At 44.6% G+C, this 22,607-nt stretch overlaps 1 protein-coding gene across 2 annotated transcripts in view; it reads left to right on the forward strand.

The window, feature by feature from the left end:
* Positions 1 to 21,421, forward strand: part of MED16 (mediator complex subunit 16) — a 53,488-nt gene extending 32,067 nt beyond the window's left edge. For both annotated transcript variants that reach the window (XM_065423983.1, XM_065423984.1), the window contains 5 exons: positions 2,768 to 2,882; positions 6,764 to 6,850; positions 7,638 to 7,703; positions 12,810 to 12,999; positions 21,236 to 21,421. In XM_065423983.1, the coding sequence (XP_065280055.1) occupies positions 2,768 to 2,882; positions 6,764 to 6,850; positions 7,638 to 7,703; positions 12,810 to 12,999; positions 21,236 to 21,350 (573 nt within the window). In that variant the 3' untranslated portion in view covers positions 21,351 to 21,421. The remainder of the gene's footprint in view (positions 1 to 2,767; positions 2,883 to 6,763; positions 6,851 to 7,637; positions 7,704 to 12,809; positions 13,000 to 21,235) is intronic.
* The last annotated feature ends 1,186 nt before the right edge of the window (positions 21,422 to 22,607 follow it).

The following is a 22,607-nucleotide window of genomic DNA, read 5'->3' on the forward strand; positions in this document are numbered from 1 at the left end:
CGTGCTTGTGGCTGACAGACGCCACTTCTTTACAGGCATGAGAGTACCTGGTGAAATTAATCAATGCTGCATTGAAAGATTGCACCAGTAAGGCATTGGACTGAGGGCCTTCACCAGCTCTATTATTAATTTTAAATAAAGTGTTCGTCTCCATCTCTCTCTCTCTCCCGTGCTCAAAATGCACTTCTACGCTGTCATCAGTAGGCAAGTGGCATCCGGTAACATTTCGTGGAAACAATGCTTAATACAACAATAGATGGTGTTAAATTCTGGAATTTTCTACAATGAGCAAATGTGTGTTAAATTGTGCATGTGACATCAAATAAATATTTAGTTGCCTGTAACGTGCCTATCCTATGCCCTGCATTTTGTGACAGCCTAGGCTGCACTAGATGTGTGCTATTGCTAAATGTGAATGTGGCACATAGGCCTTTGCCCAAGCAAGGCCTTTGCACAAACTCAAACCACATCCTTGTCACAACATGAGAAGCCAACAAACTAAGACACCAAGGACAACATAGGGGAAATTACTTGTACTTAATAATTGAATTGAAGAAATCGTAAATTAGTGGCGATGAGAGTGGATGAAAAAAGAACTTGCTGCAGGTGGGGAACGATCTTGCGTCTTTGCACTATGCATGCGATGCTCTAACCAATTGGAACTATTGCGGCGCCGCTTTCCCATCCACTTTCTTAGGTACGTATGTTTTACTACAAGAACTAACCTTGGGAGTGTTAGCCAGCGCCACCAGTCGCAAACCTTGGCGGCGGATGTGGTACAAGTAATTGTTGGATGTGGTAAGTACAAGTAATTTCCCCTATGTTGTCCTTGGTGTGTTCATTTTTTGGCTTCTCATGATATAATAAATATCAACCCCCTTTCCTCTCGTTCATAACATAAAGAGAGTCCTGAATCCGGCAACATCGATGCCTTCAGGTAGCATATGTGGGTTTATTGACCATTTGCCTTCACCCAAAAATATCAAGTACTCGTGACGCCTGCGGCAGAAAGGATGTTCCACATCCGCCGCCAAGGTTTGCGAGTGGTGGCACTGGCCAACACTCCCAAGGTTAGCTCTTGTAGTAAAACATAAATACCCAAGAAAGCGGATGGGAAAGCGGCCCCATGGTAGCTCAGTTGTTTAGAGCACCGCATGCGTAATGTGAAGACATGGGATCGCTCCCCACCTGTGGCAAGTTGTTTTTTCATCCACTTTCATTGCCATTAACTAATCATTTCTTTAATTCTGTTATTAAGTACAAGTAATTTCCCCTATGTTGTCCTTGGTGTCTTTGTTGGCTTCTCATGATATGATTCAAAGAGATCGACCCCCGGGTTAACTCCCTTTCTTCTCGTTCATCCTGTCACAAGAAGCTTGTGAGTTTCATGAAGTAAAGTTAATCCTCAATATAATGAAGTCTGTAAAATCAGAAATTTGCTTCGTTATGTTGAAGTATTGTTATATTGAAGTTAGATTTTTTTAATGCAAATAAGTACAATCCCCGATGGATTTTCCTTACATGGAAGGGTCTGCAATATTTTCCCAGGAAATGACCAGTCAGGAAAAGCAAACTTGAATGAGAAAAAAGAAATATTTTGTTGAATTTTAGAGTTGTCTATGAAAGATACAGTTTCATGCCATATCAACAATATCTTCATACTGACAGTACGAAGCGAGAAAAAAAAAAAAAAATGGGGTTTTACGTGCCAAAACCACTTTCTGATTATGAGGCATGCCGTAGTGGAGGACTTTGGGAATTTCGACCACCTGTGGTTCTGTAACGTGCACCTAAATCTAAGTACATGGGTGTTTTTGCATTTCGCCCCCATCGAAATGCAGCCGCTGTGGCCGGGATTCGATCCCGCGACCTCGTGCTCAGCAGCCCAACACCATAGCCACTGAGCAACCACGGCGGGTGGTACGAAGCGAAGCCAGCCATGCTTTCACATCCAGTCTGCCCCCTCGGCTGATAGTGTCACCCGCAGTGGGATGATGCTGTCGTGAAAAGCCCCGGCAGTGGGGAAAGGATACTTTGTCTGCCTCTCGCTTCAACGCATCTCCGAAACTCGACATTACGCAGCCTCCAGCACCAGCACTAATGGCATGCCATGCCATCAGTCTTTGCAGACGTTACAGATTACCTGTAAAACAGGGTGCGTGGGCTGTGTAAGCGCTCAGCCATGGCCACGCTTGAAAAGGAGGTGTGCGCCAACCTGCTTCCACTTCCTCCCCCCCCCCCCCCCGCCCTCGTGCATGCTGGATTGCATTACCGCGAGCTCGCTCCCTTCCCACTTTCCCCTCGCTTGTGCACGAAGACTGTGCTCATCAAGCCACCATCCTTCTCGACTCACCCTCGCACGCTTTCACTCACACCTGAAGCACACAGCCCATGGGGCATGATAGGATTTTATCGCACTGGGACTTTATACAGAACATGACACTGCTGCGCTTTCGTGCAGCGTGCAACTTCGTGCAGCGTGCAATTTGAGAGATGCAGTGTGTTCGCAAGCAGCCGCATGTAATTTGACCATCTGCACCCACAGAAGTTTCCATTTATTGTCTTGGTATTCCTTTGCGGTGGTAGTAAAATTTAATTATAATAAAATCGTGTATAAACACACTTCGTTATATTGAGGTTCAAAATACATGGTGTTCTGTGGACAAGAAGTTATAGAAAGTTTAATACTTCATTATATTGAGAACTTAATTATATGAAAGTTTGTTATATCGAGGTTTCACTGCATTATGTCATCTTTTCTGCTCAGGGTGGCCTTATCTCGGATGCGAAGTCCCTGAACATGCTTCGTGAGCTGTTGGTCATATTCCGCATGTGGGGGTTCATCAGCGAGAGCTGTCTACCCGCCTACACCAAGATGACAGGTACTACATTGTGGCTGGGCAAGCACTTCTGGGCTTCAAATAACAGAGCTTGACTCCTTGGGTGCCGGGTGTCCTTTTGAAGTGCAGCAAATTCAATTTCTGTCTGAGTAACACATTAGAAGACTTTAAATTGAAACGTTATCATTTCCAAGATGTTGCTGAACATTTTACAAAATTTTAAATCTGAAAATTCACTCAATAATTAAGATGTGCTAGTAATTTATTTTAATTAGAACAATTAGTGCTCCTCAGAGAGCGTGTTCTAATAATCGCCGTCATTGTCTTTGATGACCCCTTGTAATCAACCTTGAAGTCCTCTGAATCGGAGCTCATAGGAAGTTCTTAACCCTTTCGCTGTCGGACCTTTCTGGCTGTGACGCACCCCCAGTGTCGGCTTGGTTTCAGGGAACGAGCATAGCAGGGAATGAACATAGCAATTTATTTTTGATTATGATTGGTATACAAATAACATAGTCAATGCTATATGCACATTTCAGTGTTCTGCAGCTGCTGTTAGTAAACATCATCATCATCGTCAGCCTGACTATAAAATCTGTTCAACACCCGAATCCGACGATGCGGAACCCTCTACCTCGCATGCGACTCTGTCCGAGTCCAAATCCGAGCTCGGCTCTTATTCTAAATCGAAATTGAGCCACCGCACCAATGAGCAGACGAAGGTCCCGCGCGCTCAGACATCCGAAAGTAACCGCGCGCAGGGAGGATGTACTTTCAGTCGCCCGCACAACGGAGAGAAATGGGCCGTTGCGTGATCAAGAAGACAGAGGGCGATGGAAAAAAGCTAAACAAAGTTCGAAGGGCTTTACGTTTACTTCTGCCAGTCGGAAGCGAGGGTGCGGCGAGAGAGCGAAAGCAGCAATCGAGTCACTCCTTTCGGAGAGGCAACGGCACGTGCGCCTGAACTTGACGCGCCGTAGCAGACACACCAACAGAAGAAAAATAAAAACCTTCAAACCAGCGGAGATGGCAGAACAACCCTTGAACCCATAACCACACGCGCGCGACGCATGATCCAGCTAACGCGGAGCCACCGCACCACTCAGCAAAGAGAAAGTGGGGAGTGGCAGTCCCACCGTACTCTTCAATACATGGGTTAACGCAGGTCGGGGAGAATATACGAACTTGTAGAAAGAGTCGACAGATGGCGTGGCCAATTCAGGAGCGCCAGCTTTGCGCTCAGGCGCGAAATTTCGAACGCAAGATAGAGAACGTACCGGTACGTCAGTGACACCGTGGCAGGGAAGCGCGATGACGTACCGGTACTTCCGTGACAGCGAAACGGTTAAATTCTCCATTGTTGAAAAAGCGTGCTGGCTTTTCGCACCGGCCATCCTTGTTGGACGGAAAATTCACCGGTGATTACAATACTTCTTAATGCAAAATTTGAGCGCAGCTTTATAAGTGTTTTCATTTCGCGATATATTGAGGCACAGAATTTGAGAGAGACGTAGCAGAGTCGGCAGTCTTGGAAAATTGGATCTGTGGGTCAAGCACGTCGGATTTTATACATGACTCTATAAAGTTCCAGTGTAATTGCAGTCAGTAAGTTTTGTCATGCCATCTATTGCATAAAACAAAACCTACCATGAAGTTTTTTTAACCTTGGAATAGACGGGTCAACCAGTCTACGGGTGTTTCACATTCACGAATTATCTTGGGCGCAGCCAGGGTTCTGGATTTGCAGCCAGACGAGTATACTTAAGCACAGCACTTAGAGGGTTAAAGGAGTACTGACGCACATTTTTGAAGTTGTAAGAGCTCTACCATTCGCTTCTCTTAAGTAAAAGGATGACACTTAGCAAGAATGAAGGTTGTGAAACACTTCTAATGCCGCAGTCAAAAGTTTGCTTTCGATGACCATTGAAATCAAAAGCTATAGAAATGTGCGTGCCTAAGTGGCTCCTTTGTGCGGGCTTAAGGATCCAGTGGGTCCCTTGGGCTTCAAGTTCTTCAGTTGCAGTGGTCATTGAAAGCGAGCATGTGACTGTGGCATAAGATATTTTAATTTGATGCTAAAAATGGCCTTTATGTACCAAACTTCTTCGCATCATCGATGCTATTGTGACATGACATGTGGAGCAAAATTTGCTGATGTTTAGCAATAAGGCTTGGCGTGATAATGATGCTCATAAAAATGAACGTGAGTGCTATGCATGTTTCTTCTGGCTGTACTAAAGTGTGGCTGCTGCAGAAATTGTAGAAATGGAGCGAACCAGTGTAATCATGATGTCACAATGCATGCACCTCCTGGGGCCCCGAAACTGAAACCGGTTCGTGGAGAAAAGTATTATAGTAAATTATTTGGGTTGCTCTGATGCCTTCCAGTACTCTTTAAAAGTTCTAGAAGATCTGAACCTCAAGTTAAGACAAAAAGATATGACAAGTCGTAAATGTAATGTCGGTAGTACTCCATTAACAAGCTTTGCACTGGGTTTGTAAGAGACGCCTTAAATAATTATTTCCCAATTTACGTATGTCAAGTGAAGCCTCAGTATGTCAACATTTTTGGATTTTGCCCCATTACTATGTGGTAGTAAAACTTTTCGTTCAATTAATTGTCTGATACAACGAGCCCCTGAGTTTCTTTCTTTATTATTTTTTATGGGTTTGTCAGTGTGTAGATTCAGTGCAACTTATGGCACCTAAGAAAGCCATGTGTAATCACTAGGGCTTTGCAGATATAATAATTTTCAAATACGGATCGAATATGCGTAGTCTGTTTCTGTTTTGTGAGTAGAGACTGTCCCACAGCAACCGTATAACCCATCTTAGGGCCCATCGCACAAAGCGAAAGCAAAGGCTGGCAGAAACACGGGCAACTGGCATGTGAATTCAACACTATGCCTGACTAGTTCACAATGCTGACCAACCACCGGCCACCCCCTTTTCACTTAGACTCTCCTGTGTACTGTGCCTGGCTGCGCATTGCGCATATGTGCACTCCTATTGCATCAGAGTAAAGTCCGTACACTGTGTAAAGAAACTGTTGTAGAGAGCCAGTTGTGATTTTTTTTCTTTCTTTAGTCTGCGAGGTGCCTTTGCGGTGGCACTAGCGGCAAGCATGCGGCAAGAACAGGCTGAGCGTTCTTGCTGTCACTCCTTCCATCAGGTCCCAAGTGACCGTGATAAAACACAGCCTGTTCTTACCGCATTCTTGACGGCAGTGTACTCTCGTCATGGCTTTGCTGTCAGCTTCTCGATCATCAAACCCGCTGCCTCTGCCAGTGTGCCGCCACGGCAGGTTTGCCGCTAGCGTGGATGTGCCGCCCATATATGTTAGCGGCAGAATTTTGTTTACGTGATCATGGCATTTCTCACGTGGCATCATTATTAAGTATTTTAAGATTGAGATTAAGTGCGCTTGCTTTAAACACGTGTGCCAGAGTAAAAGATTCTAGTCTCTCTGAAAAACTACAGCACAACCGTTCGATCGTGGAACTGCACGCTAGCTAAGTTGGGTGTGCCATTATTTTGAAGGGGAAAACAAAAATCCAAATTTTCAAGAGCAAAGTTGGGGTGTTTTTAATGAGAGTGCATCTTTTACGCAAGTATATATGTTACCTAGTTCTCAAATTGAACACGAATATTAAAAATATAATATTAAATCTTATTTGATATTTTAGAATCATCGTACGCCCTTAGTAGTCACAATGTCTGAAGTAGCAAAACGTTAATCTGTGCAAGGCTTTATGACATTAATCTGAGTTGAATATTCAACTTTGCCATGCTGTATTTGCCATACATCTTTGGATAAAATATTTTAGTGCTAAAGTGAAATGCATGAATGTAATTAATTCTGCCTACATTTGTTTTCTAGGTAGTATTTAAGTCTTTTGTTCTCAATTATCATCTCTTTTTAGACAATCTGGATGTGCTCTCTCTTTTATTCAAACTTTTAACCAAGACCCTGCTCAACCACGGTTCTGAACCTGACGAAACTCTCTTAGGTAAGTCTTGCTAAATGCATACATGCAAATGACTAAAGGGGCCCTAAAACACTATTAGAACATAGTAAGAAAATGTTGTCTATATATCATAGAGGTTGCTGTGAACATGTGAGCCAAATATTACTGCACTGCATACAGCAGTGAACTTACAATCTCCTGTCAACCATAGCAAAAAATTACTTGCTCTCGCATCGGCAATGTTGTCATGCAGCACCATCGAAAGCAGCTGGACTCACCAACACTAATGCCTAGTTTAGTGATTGTGAGAACATTGTCAGTAAAATGCTAATTTTAGTTGAATAAATGAAAAGTATACATGTCTGCCATCTCAAGACAGAAAAATTGTTTAATCTTTGCACTGCGCCTAGCTGCGTCTGCTGCGTGTAGCCTCTGAGATGGCAAGGGCGTGCCGCATAGTGTAGTCTACCGGGGCCACCACAGGGTGCTGCAACGAGCTCTTTTGCCACCGTGACACTCAAATTCTGCGTGGCGCTATGCCCTCTTTATTGCGCTCTGTAGCCTCCAGCATGCTAGCGGTTACAAAAAAAGAGAAAGCCAGATATTGGTGCAACAACAGAAAAATTTGCGGCATGAGATTTGTGAGATGGCGCTTTTTAATAGTGAGGCCATCGCATTATTATAAGAAAAGTGTGTCAGGGCTCCTTCAAGGCACGTTTAATGGTCCTGCCCACTGAATCTCATTTGTGTGGCAGTGGGCCACACTACATTCGTTGAGTAGCAGTGCACCAGGAAGTGCGATGAACTAACAGGAATTTGTTGATTTCAGATGAGTGCTGTCTTTTACCGAGCCAGATACTCATACCATCCATCGATCTTGGAAACCATACAGAAGGCAAGTATGGCTTTTTGTCTTGTAATGTGTCATAAGATTTGAAACCTCAATATGTCATGCTATATTAACAGAGGTAATTAGAAGAATACATGGTTACACTTTGCTCATATCTTACACCTATCAGTGGCTGCATGAATTATGTTGGTTTCGATTATTTAACTAGTGCTTCTCTCAGAGGGGCCAGCAATGCACTTTCAGCTTGGCTGTACCCCACAGGGGTGTCTGCGTCAGCAGGCGTTTAGTCTGTTGCGCCACCACACACCCGAGCATATGAGGGTTGGACCTTCCCGCATGTAGCCGTGCGCAGCTTAGCCGTGTCTGGGGAAAGGGGGATCCTGGGGGTTGAGCCGATGCCAGGTGCTCGAACCTTTAAGGCCCCCACCCGGCGGAGGCAGCACACCTCTTTGGCTTCTTCTTCACATAGACGGCACCTCCAGATTGACCTGCCTGGAGGATATTGGCAGTCGCCTTTTCCTGTCCTCCTCTTCAGTCTCTCTCTTTATCTCTTACTTTTAATCTTTCCTGTCCTCTCTTCACTTCTTCTCACTTTTGAGTGCCTCGGCGGGAAGGGTTAACTTTGTGTGGCTAGCCAGTCTCGGTTATGGTGTGTTTGGTTATAGCAGCAATGTGCGGCTGGCATTGGCAGGGCTTCTCTTGCAGGAACTTCTGTCACAGCCTCCTGTTGGGCTCCACGGTGGGTGGTTGGTATCTCTGCCATAAACCCCGTCTAAACTTATGGAGAATGCTTTCCTTAAGCTCCCTGCGCACCGAAGATGTCTTCTAGTCTTTCGGACACCAAATCCAGAACTTCCCCATTTCCATGCAATTCGCACTGAAAAACCAGACAAACCAGTACGAGCCATTTCACCCTTCCTTGTTTCAAAGTCTTTGACTGAAGTTTTTGGCCGAGGTTAGAAGTCATTGGGGATGGCAATCGATAATCTCCTCTTGGAGCTCTGCGATCAGAAGCAATATGAGAAACTGCCGAAACTAGTATTATTTGGGGAAACCCAAGTAACAGTAACCCTGTATTAGGCTATGAACACCACCCGCGGCGTTGTGTCGGACGATGATTTGCTGGAGCTGACTGAGGCTGAACTCTTGGAGGGCTTCAGTGAACAGAATCTCATAAACGAATTAAGATGAGGCGGGATGACCAAGAAATCCAGACCAAGCACCTGACACTCACCTTCGGCTCAAGTGTCCTTCCCGAGTCCATCGAGGTCGGGTATATCAAACTTAGTGTTGGGCGATACGTGCCCAATCCTCTCAGATTCTTTCAGTGCCAAAGGTTCGGCCACAGTTCACAGAATTGTCGTGACCGGCTGACATGTACCAAGTGTAGTCACAATGAACATTCCTCTGAAATGGGCCAGAACACTCCCCATTGTGTCAGGTGTGATGGCGAGCATCCCACATACTCCTTCCCACATACTCCACATATGCCTCACTTCCGAAACTTTTGTCACAATGTCTAACAACTTTATTTCAAAGAGTGAGTGATGAATGTCCAAAGTAAAAACAAACAGAGAAGTCTCAGTCTTGCCCGAAAGGAGAAGCATTGATTGCGATAGCAAATTAGGCAAGATACGTGCGGCAGTAGCAGCGAGTGAATTGACCTTCGTGCTGTCTCTCACTTCAGTGCGAACTAAACGTCAAAAGCACAGCACATACGAAGCTACCGGCACTGGGTGCACTTTGTCCACATCGCAGATAGCTTGTAAGATGAGGCACGTGTGGCTGTGCACTTTGTTCACGTCGCAGCTCGCTTTCAAGATACGGCGCCCATGGGGCCACGCCAGTAATAGCAGCCACTGGAGTATAACCCCTCTCGCCTCCCCCTCGTACCTCACGTGTGAAAAATGGTGCACTTCTGCCCTGCTTTCGTTCCTCCCTCGCGCTCAAGTTATTGAGCTGCGATCATCACTTGACCCTCGCAAGTCAGCTGCCAATACGTGTCGACATGGCAAAAGTTCGTTTCATACACCCGATTTTGACAAAAATTGCCACTAATTTTGTCTGTTGTAGCTGATAGTCCATTGGAGTACAGTCTATTAAAAGCGAACTTTGTTGCATTAATAAAATAGGCAAACCAAACTAAGGTTGAAATATAGTCAGTTATATCCGAAAGTCTGTTCTATGTGGGTCCGTTGTAACGAGCGTAGACTGTAATCGGTAGGTTCTGCAATGCCAGCGGTACAGAAGATTAGTTTGCAGGCTTGTTCTCAGTGTTGTAGTACAACCTATTTGAAATTTTGTGATGGTTTAGGTCATGGGGCATCTTGTGTTTACCTATCACGCAGCCCGATGAGTGTCGTTCATCGTTGTGGTGCTGCAAAGTGCAGATGTCGCGTGCGACCTTAACTGCATGACACCAGCAGCTTACCGTTAAACTCCCGAGAGATAGCCCACCTAAATTGAGAGAAAATCGAGGCAAAATATGAAGTGGGATAAAATTTAGTGTGCAGTAAAAAAATTTGAAAAGTGTATAGCAGCCAAAGAATAAACACTTGTTTATTTGCACTGAATTTATTAGTTGTCAAAACCGTCAAATGAGCATTCATTGTCACTTTCAAACAAAAGGTCGACAACCTCGTCACGCACGGTGTTCGACGTGGTTGGCAGGGCAGCGGAAGGGGGGACCACCGAAGTAAGCCGCTCGTCAAGCTCTCCGTCCTCTGATCCATAATATAGGAAATCTTAGAGCTGATAAGATACAAATGCGAGTGCTCGAGCACAGAAGTGATGGTATCAGGCCAACTATGCTGCTAGGCGTAACTTGTACACCGCAAGCACAGGACCAGCAAAACACGGAACGGAAACAAGAAAAAGAAAGAGTGAGAATACAGCAACAAACAAGAATCGTAATAGTGAGTGAGCTAAATATTTTCTGAGTTTGTATATTACAAAAATAAAAAAAAGTGTTTTTATGAATAGTATTGCAATTTAAAAAATTACACCTGGAATGCTGAGGGCGAACAACACCTTCGAAGGGATCCGGCCGGTCGGCTCTTTGGTATTGTTAGGGGTGAGTCATCTATTGGTGTTTTTGAAAAACTAGAAAATCGTGTCAAGAACAGGGGTGGGTTACCTTTCCGGGGTGGGGAATCTCGGGATATTACGGTAGGCTGTGTTGTGCAAATTCAGCTTGCTGCTTTCTACCTACACACGAGCTTTCCGGTGGCAGTTGCTAGCATCAGCTTTGTTTTCTTTTTCTTCCTTTTAAGTGTATATATGTTTTCAAACCAAATAATAATCATAAGTAACATTTCATCCAGTAAACAACATTGACGATTTTCGTAGGCATGCTCAATGTTTGTGAGCTGGTTGTGTGCACACTTGGCTGTTACTTCTACAGCCCTCAGTGTAACCTGTGTGCATGTTCTCAAGCCCGAACACTGGTAAGCCAATCGTACTAACATTCGATTATAGCAGCAAACGTATTCTGATAGTTTGCCACCCACCACCATGCTGGCCAACAGCGAATTTTTACCACGGTCACTTGGCTATTAGGCCTCACCAGCGCTTCTTTGTCAGGTGTTGCAGAGGCACGTACATATCTTTACTGTGGCCATACGGTTCTCATAAGGCCAAGAAAGCACATCGCCATCTGAGTCTGAATAGCATTACCTTCCGTCACATTCACCATTTTTCTGTTATGCTTGTGGATCATGTCCCAAAAATTGAGCAAAACACAGTACTGTGTCCGTATCTTCAGTCGCCGTTATGCATTACTTCATTAGAGAAGATGACGGTGCCTCGGGGATGTTCAAATAATTGAACAGGTCTGAAAAAATTGTTTGGCGACTGTAACTGAATCCTTCATCTTTGACTTGTCTTGGCTTTGACTTGCAGTAATTACAGAATAGCTGTCATTAGAGTAACAGGATGGGTGCCAAGGTATGAAAGATGCAGTAGAGGACTGCAAGCTATTGATGGAGTGATGCCATGACTCATCAATTCATAGGATTGTTAGGAGATGCTATTGATGGTGCCAGAGGATTGATAGCATTATAGGATTTATAACATTGTAGGATTGATAACATAAAATTGATGCCCTTAGTCCATAGCATTAAAGAGACACTAAAGGCAAATACTAAGTCAAATTAGACTGTTTCTTCTGGAATACCATTCCAGAAAGCTTGCAATGCTTGTTTCATGCCAAGAAAAAACTTAGATTACGAGAAAATTGCATCTGAAGGGTCTGAATACCTTTGTTGCAATTCAAATCTCCCATGACCCAACTGAGGAGAGGCGACGTTGAATATGCCATCATACCCTTTGCTGCCATTGGCGAGTAAAACGGCGCACGACAGACGACGGTACGGTTTTTGCACAAAATGCAAATGCGTGGCCATGGAGAAACTGAGCCAAGACTAAGTGTCGGATTGGCCGCTGCAGCTGCTTTTGGTCAAGTGGCGTGGATCGTTCGGGCATCCCACGACATCACGTGGAAGTGAAATTCTCTGCTACTTGCAGTTTGTGTGAGTTTTGCAAGCCAGCAAAATCAGTGTAGCATTACAAGATAACGAAACTACTGAAACACAAAAGCGCAAGCGGCGCAGAGTCGAGCGAAAACGAAACCTTTTCGTCTGCCCACATCGTCGTCAATGGGTAATGTCATTGAGTCCTTTTTTCTAAAATGAAATAGAACTGGACAAGAAGCATTTTCTTTCGTCTTATAATGCAATACAATAATGTTTTTATAACAAGTGATTGAGTACTAGTGACAGAATTTAAATGAGGAATGCCTTTGGGCAAGTACTTAAATGTCCCGGGGGAGTCCCTAATTGTGTTTTTCATTTACCTCATTTCTCAATTACTAAGGCTCTGTTAGTGATAATATTGATGCCTTAAGAGATTCTCGAGCACTAATCTGTCACTTTAGCTTGACTTAACATTTGCCTTTAGTGTCCCTTCAAAGACATAGAATAGAGTGGGGTGATGCAGGACTGGGTTATCTTGAGATTGCTGGATGATGATCATTACTATGCCCTTTTAAGCACAAAATATACACCTGCCTTACTACTAATATATATATATATATATATATATATATATATATATATGTATATATGTATGTATATATGTTTTTGTAACATGCAGGTGTGGCCAGCCCTGCATTCTTCCTCAATTCACTGCCTATGCAGTTTGAGTTTGGCACAACTGCTGACTTTCTGCATGTGCCTTCTAAACTGCACCCTGTGGAAGGGTCTGTGTCTATGCCAAGCAAGATGGACATTGTGCGGCACATTAGCCTGGGAACGAACCCTTCTTCAGCAAGACACTGCACCAGGCATGTTGGCTGTCACGTGATCCTAAAAGTGCTGACAAGAACTGAACTAGAATGCTCTTGCAATGTTTTGTTTGCTATTGGGTGTGAGGACATACTGTGGCGCTACCTGCCGTCAGTGCCTGAATGGTGTGTTAAGTTGCATCAAGTGCCGAAACGTCTGCTTCGCGTGCTTTCTTTTCCGCCGTGCCGATTTGGGCCAGATTTTGCTCTACGTACTATTGCAAAAATAGAAAGGACGGTAGCTTCTACAGAAGCTCAATGGTCATTTGATCCCTATGAGAAATTTTAAAGCATGCATATACTTCCACGAAACAAGTTCAATTTGCAAGAGTGACGCATTTGACTACATGAAATGAGGTATGTGTGACTAATGCAGCCAGTCATGTATGTGGCACAGCAACAAATCTTGTAAATTGACAGCCTTTAGTTGGTCTGAACATGTGAAGGGACCGTGTTGTAGATGTTCGGAATTTACCGGCACGGTTAATTTTATTTCATGTTTTTCTCTTTAACATGGAAAACGTGAGCATACACCTGTGTTGCATCGTTTCGACCAGTCCGATTGTTATCTTTGGCCACCTACGTCCAAGAAATGTGGCTTCATTATTTGCGTAACTTGATGCTACAGGTGTTCTTCTCACTTAACTTACCAGCAATATCGTTGGTAAATAAACCTCTGTTGTGGCTTTCTAATTTTTTATCGTTAGTACAATGCAGAGCCTTCGGAATCAGCCTTCATTGCCTTCAGTGCCTTCATTAGCCTGCATAAAAAGCGTATTGTGCCATGTTCGTGTGAGCTCCAGTGCACGATAACGCAGGCAATAGCTTGCTGTAGTTTTCTGTTCTTAGCATAGCAGATGACTTCGAAACTTCAGAGAGGAATGTTCATATTTTTCCTTTGTCATGCAAAATTTATGTATTTTATTTTGTTTGTATTATGTAGCAGGCAAGGCCATATTTATTTGTGCTGCTAAAAAGAAAGATGAAAAAATTAATAAAATACAGTCGACTTCCTTTGTCTTCGAACCGTAAATGCTGCCCAACATGCAAATTAGAGATTACATTAACAAAGCTATGCTGCTGCCATCCCGACACTAAATTTCTATGCACACAAGGCTGGTTTGGCGGCATCTCCTTTGTGTATACAGTGCGAGGAACCAGAAACAATCAATCACTTCCTCCTTGAATGTCGACGATTCTCCTCAGTAAAAAAAAGGGTGCTTGAAGACCCTTAAACAAGCGTGGCCTCAGCCTGAACGTCCTCGTTTTGCTTTTGTATGGAGCTTCCACACTCGAGTACAGCCACTAGAATGTTTGCATGGCAGTGAAAAACTTTATAGTACTTGATTTCAATTGACTGCTCTCCTAAAACAGTCAATTATAATAATTAATTAGAACACTGAGCAGAATGAATGAAAAATACATCTTGCCCTATATTTTTTTTTTGTCGTAAACTACTTATTCTTATTCATTTTTCTTCAAACTGCCAAATTCTTGGCTACTCTCCCACAGTGGGTATGTGCCATTTGTACAGAGGATCATCATCATCGTCATCATTAATTTGAAGCTGACGGGACCAACCAAATTGATCGAATTATCTGGCAGGCAAACTAAAGAAAACCAACTTGGAGATAACATTAAATGCCCTAAATGATGTAGAAATCTCATGCACATCCGATTTTTTAGCTAGAGAAATGGGCAAGGGTCTAATATGTGTTGCACAATAGTGGCCGGTTTCCGTAAGAGGAAGCTTTAGCTCAGGACCAACTCCATTGCAGCCTATTCAAATACATGTAAAACGGAAAAACGCTTTTCTTAGGTAACCCGTGGACTGATTTTAATGAAATTTGTTGCATTTGAGAGTGAAAGTTAAATTGTAGTGGCTGTTGGAAGCAGAATTTTGATTTATGGCCTGAATTTTGTTAAAAGAATTTTAAAGAATTCTCAAGTTCAAAAAAGATGTACACACGAAGTTTATAAATTAATAGCTCTGCATCAAGAACAGATATGGCGGTTTTGTAAACGGCATTCATTAGATCATATTACTGGATTTTTTTTTTATTCATGGAGAACATATGAATTTTCCCCGCTTTAGATGTACTATCCATATGATTTTTCCTTGCCGAGTTAGAGTTGTAAACTTGATAGTCTTGTATTCTGAAAATTTTCGATTTTCAATAAATGTTGACGACGTAAATAAAAAATTCCGAAACCAACAGTCACTAAATTTTAAGTTTTTCTTTTAAGTGCAACAAACCTCGTCAAGCTTGGTGCATGGTTGCTGAGAAAAACGAATTCTCCTTCTACGTGTATTTAGATAGCAGCACCCGAGCTAAAGCGTCCTCTTAAGTCAGTTTCGTCGCAATACAGCCGTCTTATGTGGTGAAGCATGCAAATTACACGAACGTGGTTTTTGGTCCAATTATCTTGCAGAAAAAAATATAAGCCGCGTTATAATTGGGTAAATACTGTAATCAGACATTGTGAGCTACCACTATTGCTTGAAAATTTTCTTTGGGTAGGCTGAAATGGAATTTTTGTCAGGAGATGATGCGTGTTCAGTGCATTTACTGTCCCCAAAGCTCAGACGATACGGATGCTACTAGTAAAGGGGTCTATATTGGAGTCACTATAGGGGTCAGGCACATGCATGCTTACTGTTCAAGTTTGAATTATCTGGCAAAGGCCAAATTTAGGATATAAATAACGAAAGTTTGGACCTATAGAAATGCATAAGCACCAGGCGGGACCTCCGGTTGGGATCGAATTAACTGAAAATTCGATTTAGCCGGAGTCTTATTAACGGAAGACTACTGCACTTTTTGTTTCTTTCACTACGGCAGACGCTATCACCATCTGTAACCTGGCTGCATCATCAGCCTTTGACAAGTTAATGAAGTTTAGAGGAGTGATCTCTAACATATTCAGATTCTAAAAAAAAATCTCTGACCAGCTTACTTTTGCACAAGTTATGTCTTGTCACTGCATTCTGAAGGAATAATCTGACCAAAACAAGAACAAATCCCTGCCTTGGCTGGATATATTCCTTGATGAGCATATTACGGAAAGCATTTACATGGCCCCAAGCAACATTTCTCTGTTCTAATACAGCAGTCAGTACTACACAATGACAGTGGACAACGTTTTTGAACAATGAAAATAAAATAAGCCTACTAAATTGTGGGATAATATCGCACGCTCTCACCGCGGCGAAGTGATGTCACATAATCCCACTTTTGATGCAAGAATGATTGCAGCGATGGTGCTTCCAGTGGTGGCCCCAACGCCCGATATTGTACATGAAACGTAAAGTCAGATTGAAATTGGAGATTTTCCGCAACATTTTTACTCTTTTGCATAATCTACTGGCAGGTGTTCACAATTGCATTAGTGAAGCTATACGAAGTGGTCAGGCAGATTCAATGTCCATGTGTCAACTTCACCAGGGTCTTTAAAGACCTTGAAGTCATAAATTAGAAAGTAGTTGCTATTTGAAGCAAGCCCATATTGTGGAAGTTTTTTAGTGAACGCATGCTTTGAGATATCATGGTCAAATGTGACTAAGTTTGCTTCGTTATGCAGGAGGGCTGAGAATTGCAGCAAAGTCTGCTGGCTCATTTTGCTCAGTGTACGGATGAGCCCTGGCCCTGCTGCAATACCATGTCATGGTGCAGTGTCTACCTGTCTGTGTCATGCTTGTCAATTTCTCCTAATGTGCAGCAGGCTGACCCTATATTATTTATGGTTCATTCCGAGCCTTCACTTGCTGAGGTACTATCGTGATTACATTGGCTACTACGTGACAGTATTGTACAATATGGGTTTGTTTCTTGTATCAATCACCTTCAACAGTGCCACTATAATCAGTAAAGTGTATGATAACAAATAAACCACATTTTTACTAATTAACTGTGCATTTGTAAGTTTAACACCCACAGATCGTGTTTTCCTGGCCATTGTCGGTTGGTATAGATGAATAAGCTTGACTTGAAGTAGTACAGCTATACTAATACAGTATGCCTAGACTTTATAGTAGTTCTTTTGTAGTATTCCTGAAAACTTAACTTTAACTGTACCATATTCTGATAGCTATTCATTAGTGTCGTTCACAGGCAGTTTACATTAGTTAAGTCTTGTAGAAATTAGTGGTCTATATTCCGTAATATAACTGCTGCTGCTATAACAAAGCCTTATCAAAGGACAGCTGTGGAAAGCAAGATAGCAGTTGTAGGCAGTTCTTTAACCTTTTCAGAGTCTGGATTTTTTGGAGGTCACGCACCCCCAACATAGTTTTTTTGCTAGGATATTATAAAACAAACACAAAGGTTTGTTTTGGGTTGTGGAGAAATGAAAAAAATGATGCAGGTAATGGCAAATGCACTCTTGATGGGGTCCTCGCATTCCTACCTGACAAAAGGAATGTCAGAAAGAACACTGCGGTGCAGAAACTTGGAACTGTACCGCTATGTCGGTGACGCTTGTGGGGATCGCACGCGCATCCCGATATCTCCGGAGCGGCCACGCGGTTATCACGCGATAATCACGTGCTCGCTCGCGGAGGGTAGCGTGGAGAGGGCACCTTCGCCACTCCCGCTGCTCTTCGCGCCTGGCCGCAACGCTGCAGCCAAGGCACCCCGTTCCCTCCTTTCCCTTTCTTGGAACCGGGGAGACCCCCTCTCCGCCGCTCGGGAGAAGCGCTATTCCCCCGACGCATCTTTGTCTCACGGCGGAAGAGCTAGCGAACGGCCGCATCTCAAATCAGCCGCTGAGACCGCCGCACGCCGTCCCCCTGTGGCGCCCGGACCTTGGTGTGCGACTCACCGCCCCAGGGCCCGAGCGCGGATCCACTTTTGGGTGAGCTGAACTCTTATCAGCCTCTTTTGTGGTTCCCACATTGTGCGGTTTGTTTCACCCCAGACGTGCGGAATTCTCCGCCGCTGCGGTTGTGTTTTGTGCTGTATTTGTGTGTGTTGTTGCTGTTGTTGTCTGTTGGAACATTTGTACTCTAAGGTGAATAAACACCTTAGGTCGAGACTCACCCTGTCCCCACTGGCCTGAACCCGCCGTGGTCGCAACTCACTGCGAACCGCGGGTTAGGGGTCACAGCTCTGACTGCTAGGGCTGCTGCGAAAGTGCTAGGGAGCGACTGCCGCTCCGTCGGCGCTGTGCGATCCAGAGAAGGGTCAGGTGCGCACGCGCGAGCCTGAGTAATACCCCTATATTGGGGATGTGGGGATCGCACGCGCATCCCGATATCTCCGGAGCGGCCACGCGGTTATCACGCGATAATCACGTGCTCGCTCGCGGAGGGTAGCGTGGAGAGGGCACCTTCGCCACTCCCGCTGCTCTTCGCGCCTGGCCGCAACGCTGCAGCCAAGGCACCCCGTTCCCTCCTTTCCCTTTCTTGGAACCGGGGAGACCCCCTCTCCGCCGCTCGGGAGAAGCGCTATTCCCCCGACGCATCTTTGTCTCACGGCGGAAGAGCTAGCGAACGGCCGCATCTCAAATCAGCCGCTGAGACCGCCGCACGCCGTCCCCCTGTGGCGCCCGGACCTTGGTGTGCGACTCACCGCCCCAGGGCCCGAGCGCGGATCCACTTTTGGGTGAGCTGAACTCTTATCAGCCTCTTTTGTGGTTCCCACATTGTGCGGTTTGTTTCACCCCAGACGTGCGGAATTCTCCGCCGCTGCGGTTGTGTTTTGTGCTGTATTTGTGTGTGTTGTTGCTGTTGTTGTCTGTTGGAACATTTGTACTCTAAGGTGAATAAACACCTTAGGTCGAGACTCACCCTGTCCCCACTGGCCTGAACCCGCCGTGGTCGCAACTCACTGCGAACCGCGGGTTAGGGGTCACAGCTCTGACTGCTAGGGCTGCTGCGAAAGTGCTAGGGAGCGACTGCCGCTCCGTCGGCGCTGTGCGATCCAGAGAAGGGTCAGGTGCGCACGCGCGAGCCTGAGTAATACCCCTATACGCTGAAAAGGTTAAGTAAGCTTAAGTGCAACGCCACCTTGATTTTTTTTTTCTCACATGAATTTCATAATGAGGAGCACTGAATAGCATTCCCAGGAACCCCTTACTCTGGTGCTGTTAGTCTTGGAGCTGTACTGTTACACACCCGCTGTGGTGGTGTAGTGGCTTTGGCGTTACGATGCTAAGCCTGAGGGCGTGCGATCAAATCTCGGCCGCAGTGCCGCATTTCTGTCGGGACGAAATGCAGAAACACCCTGTGTATTTTGCACTGAAGTGCATGTTAAAGAACCCCAGGAGGTCAAAATTAAATTGGAGTCCCCCCTATGGCGTGCCTTATAAAGGCTGGGTTGCATGGGATGAAAAACTGGTGTGAAAGCAACAAACTTCACCCAGCAGCAAAAGTCCGATGGCCGGTGTAAAAAAAATTTGTGACAGTTGCTGCCGACCTGGCTTGGTCGAAAAAAAAAATACTCCCAGCCATGTTTCGGTAGAGCACACAAAAAGAGTAAATAATTTGTAAACGCATGTTTGAAACATTTTTTCTAATTGCTTTGCAGTTGACAACAAATAGTAAAATGAAAGCTCTTTCTTTGTTTTACAAAGTACTTTCATAGAATCTGGCAATGCTGACAGCTATTAGGTTTGGCGGACGTTCCTACGGCTGTCAAGCAGATGTAGAACTCGTCGGACTACCTCGCCGCTGCCACCATTTGAAGGAGTCGAAGGTCGTAGAGATGAATTCGATGAACAGGATTTATTTACATATTAACATATTTTAAGACAAGACATACATCGGCAGTCTAGCGCGACTCCCATATGGAGCCCGCAAGGTTAACCTTCAGCAAACAGCATTCGAGCACACAGCTCACTACTACATTTTCAGCATAACAACGAGCACTCAGCTCCCAACGACGAGCACGACACGAGCACGACACGAGCACGAGTGGTCGGGAATGTTCATCCAATCCTTGTAAACTTGCCAGCGCCCCGCCGTTTGGCCCACACACACTGATGCACACAAGTTCGAGCCCATACACACAAAGGCTCTGGAGTTGACGACCGAGGGCTTCGTAGAACTGGCTCTGTCTCAGGTGGCGCAGCAGAATACCACATTCCAGAGCTGACCGCGCGCCACGTGGCTGTCGGTCATCCGCAGTTCTCGGAAGGCGCCTCGTCTGGGGGGCTTGGAACACGTGCAGCGGGCTGAAAGCTGGCACGTTGCCACTCTGTACGGCCATTCCTAACACAGCTGTGCGGTAAATGTACAGTGATGTCTGCCTGTTTTTTTGCTCCATGTAGCCAAAGCCAGTGAACAATCGGCGGCATGCCGCGGCGACTACTTCCGCCATGTGAAGTTTGTAGTGAAATTTTGCTCCATGTAGCCCGGCCTTAATCGTGTTGTGGATATCGCTTGTAAAACCACAGAATTTAATTGAAATCTTGTACTGTCATACCGTAGAACCCCTATGTAATGAACATGAGTATAAAAAATTAACAAAGTGAATAGTGTTCAAGATAAAGCCCACGTGACCGCGCGCGGCCTCCCCTCCTTGGTGCCATGCACGCGACGGAAGATGGCGCGCTCCCCACCCCCCCCTTCCTCCTTTGTGCACGCGAGATTGAGCCGCCATCGTTGGCTCGTTGTCGCACGCTTTCACTCGCACACACGGTGTATGGCGCACGAGGGCGATGTTATCATGAGACGAACCCGGTACGTCCGTATTGCAAGCGAAGCCTGTAGCAGCTGCCAGAGGAGGTCAACCCAGTGCGCCTATGCCTACCTTCCTTTTTTGCAACGCTTTGCCTCGTTTCTCCTTCCCCACTTTGCTCAACGTCACCTAGACTTTCTTCTAGGTTGCGGTGTTTTGCCGTACACTCGGTGCATTCCTTCATATTTTGGCTTGCTCAGAGCCTGCATGAATGACCTGTGATGCAGCAGATGCCTGCTTTAACTCCCAATTAACTTTTTCCAGCAGCACAAAGGCACAGAAAGATTCTTAGTTCAGCTAAATATGCACTTTTTATGTAATTTGTTCCCCGTTTTAAGCATACTTCATTTACAGTTTTAAGTAAGATATCTGGATATGCGTAGTCGTGTCGCCAATTATTCTTCTGATAAGACAAACTTCTGATAAGATGAACAAATTGTCATGGTACCTTTGAGTCTACTGTATTCATACAAATCAGTTGAGATCAGTTGATGCAGCAGAGCTCATATCAAATCAACTGAGTTAACAGATTGAACTGTTGTCACTTCAATTTGCAGGTGCTTCTCCATGTCAATGGTGCGACCTGGAGTGAAGGCAGGCACGATTCGAGCCTGGGAACAGCGGTGGGTGCGGTTTTGTCCCTGTGGAGGCCAGTGGAGACTTGTTGCCTAGCGACGGATCATTTGCTATTCATCCCTTGTATATAAATTCACTCATTGTAAATTAAAGTGCATCTTACTATATTTCTGCTCGTTTCCTGTTAAACCTGGATCTACTGTGTTTAGCCAGTAAATTTTATCATTTGGCTTAGTGTCAAAGTCCATCTACTTAAAGACTAACTGCAACAAAATCTCACTTTGGCTAAATTGGTTATGGACAGGTACATAGCAATGTGCTATTGAAGCAATCTTGGCAAAGCTTCAGAAATGGGAGTTGTCTCATTTTCTTAGTAACTAACTTTAAATAGCATCTAAGCAGATGATGCGTACGACTGATTGTTAGCAGACACGGCACAATGGCGAGAACAAAGCTTCTGTTTTCAGGGTGCCACAAGCACCACCAGAATTATTTTGTAGGCGCGAAGAGCACACTTTGCAGATTCTTCTCAACCTTTTCGATGAAGTTGTACTTGTTTTGCACTTAGTTTCGGCTAATCTTCGTCCTTCCTTATGGCTCTTGTCACCCATTGTGCTGATTCTGGGGTGTTAACAACCTACGAATCTGGTCTGCTACCTTACACATACTCAAATACAAGTATAGAAACGAAAGTTAGACCAACGCCTCTTGCCATGAATAAGGTAGCTTACCTGCAAAGGCAGGTCGTAGGGTGACGTATCTTGCTGCGTTTCAAAGCACCAGTAATTAATATTTGTTTTTACTTGTGGCCCCTGTGGCCTCTTGTTGCTGATGAGGGTAGGTTTACCGGCAGTGCATTGGGTTTGCTGCCTTGCACAGGTTTGATCCTTTCAGAAGCTACGTACACAATTGTGTACAAAAAGATAGTGAATCAACAGCAAAAGCACTGATGAAAGTAATATTTAAAATGTGTTGCATACATCTTGAAACACTTATGATCGGAGTTGTGCCGCAATTTTAAATAGTGCGCAGAATGTTTTAGCAAAATGAGTGGGAAGGTAGATGGTTGGGTGTTTTCACTTAGTGTCAGTATGTTGTATTTAACGTGTTCAGTGTTCACTTCTTTCATTGTTTGTCACAATGTCATGCACCAGGCATCATTTTCAAGTGGCTGGATAAGTGTTTCGCAAGCTCTTGAAAACTTGAAATAGTTTGTTCTCATATTTGATCTTCTGTAGTGAGTTTTCACATGGAGTCCACACTCTGCAAACCTGACAAAACTTGCTAAACAATTGAATATTCTTAATCTTTTCTGCAGCTGTACACTTTCTGTGATTCTGGAGATGCAACAAA

The sequence above is a fragment of the Dermacentor albipictus genome, chromosome 4 (genome assembly GCF_038994185.2).
Source record: "Dermacentor albipictus isolate Rhodes 1998 colony chromosome 4, USDA_Dalb.pri_finalv2, whole genome shotgun sequence".
In the NCBI taxonomy this organism is placed as follows: Eukaryota; Metazoa; Arthropoda; class Arachnida; order Ixodida; family Ixodidae; genus Dermacentor; species Dermacentor albipictus.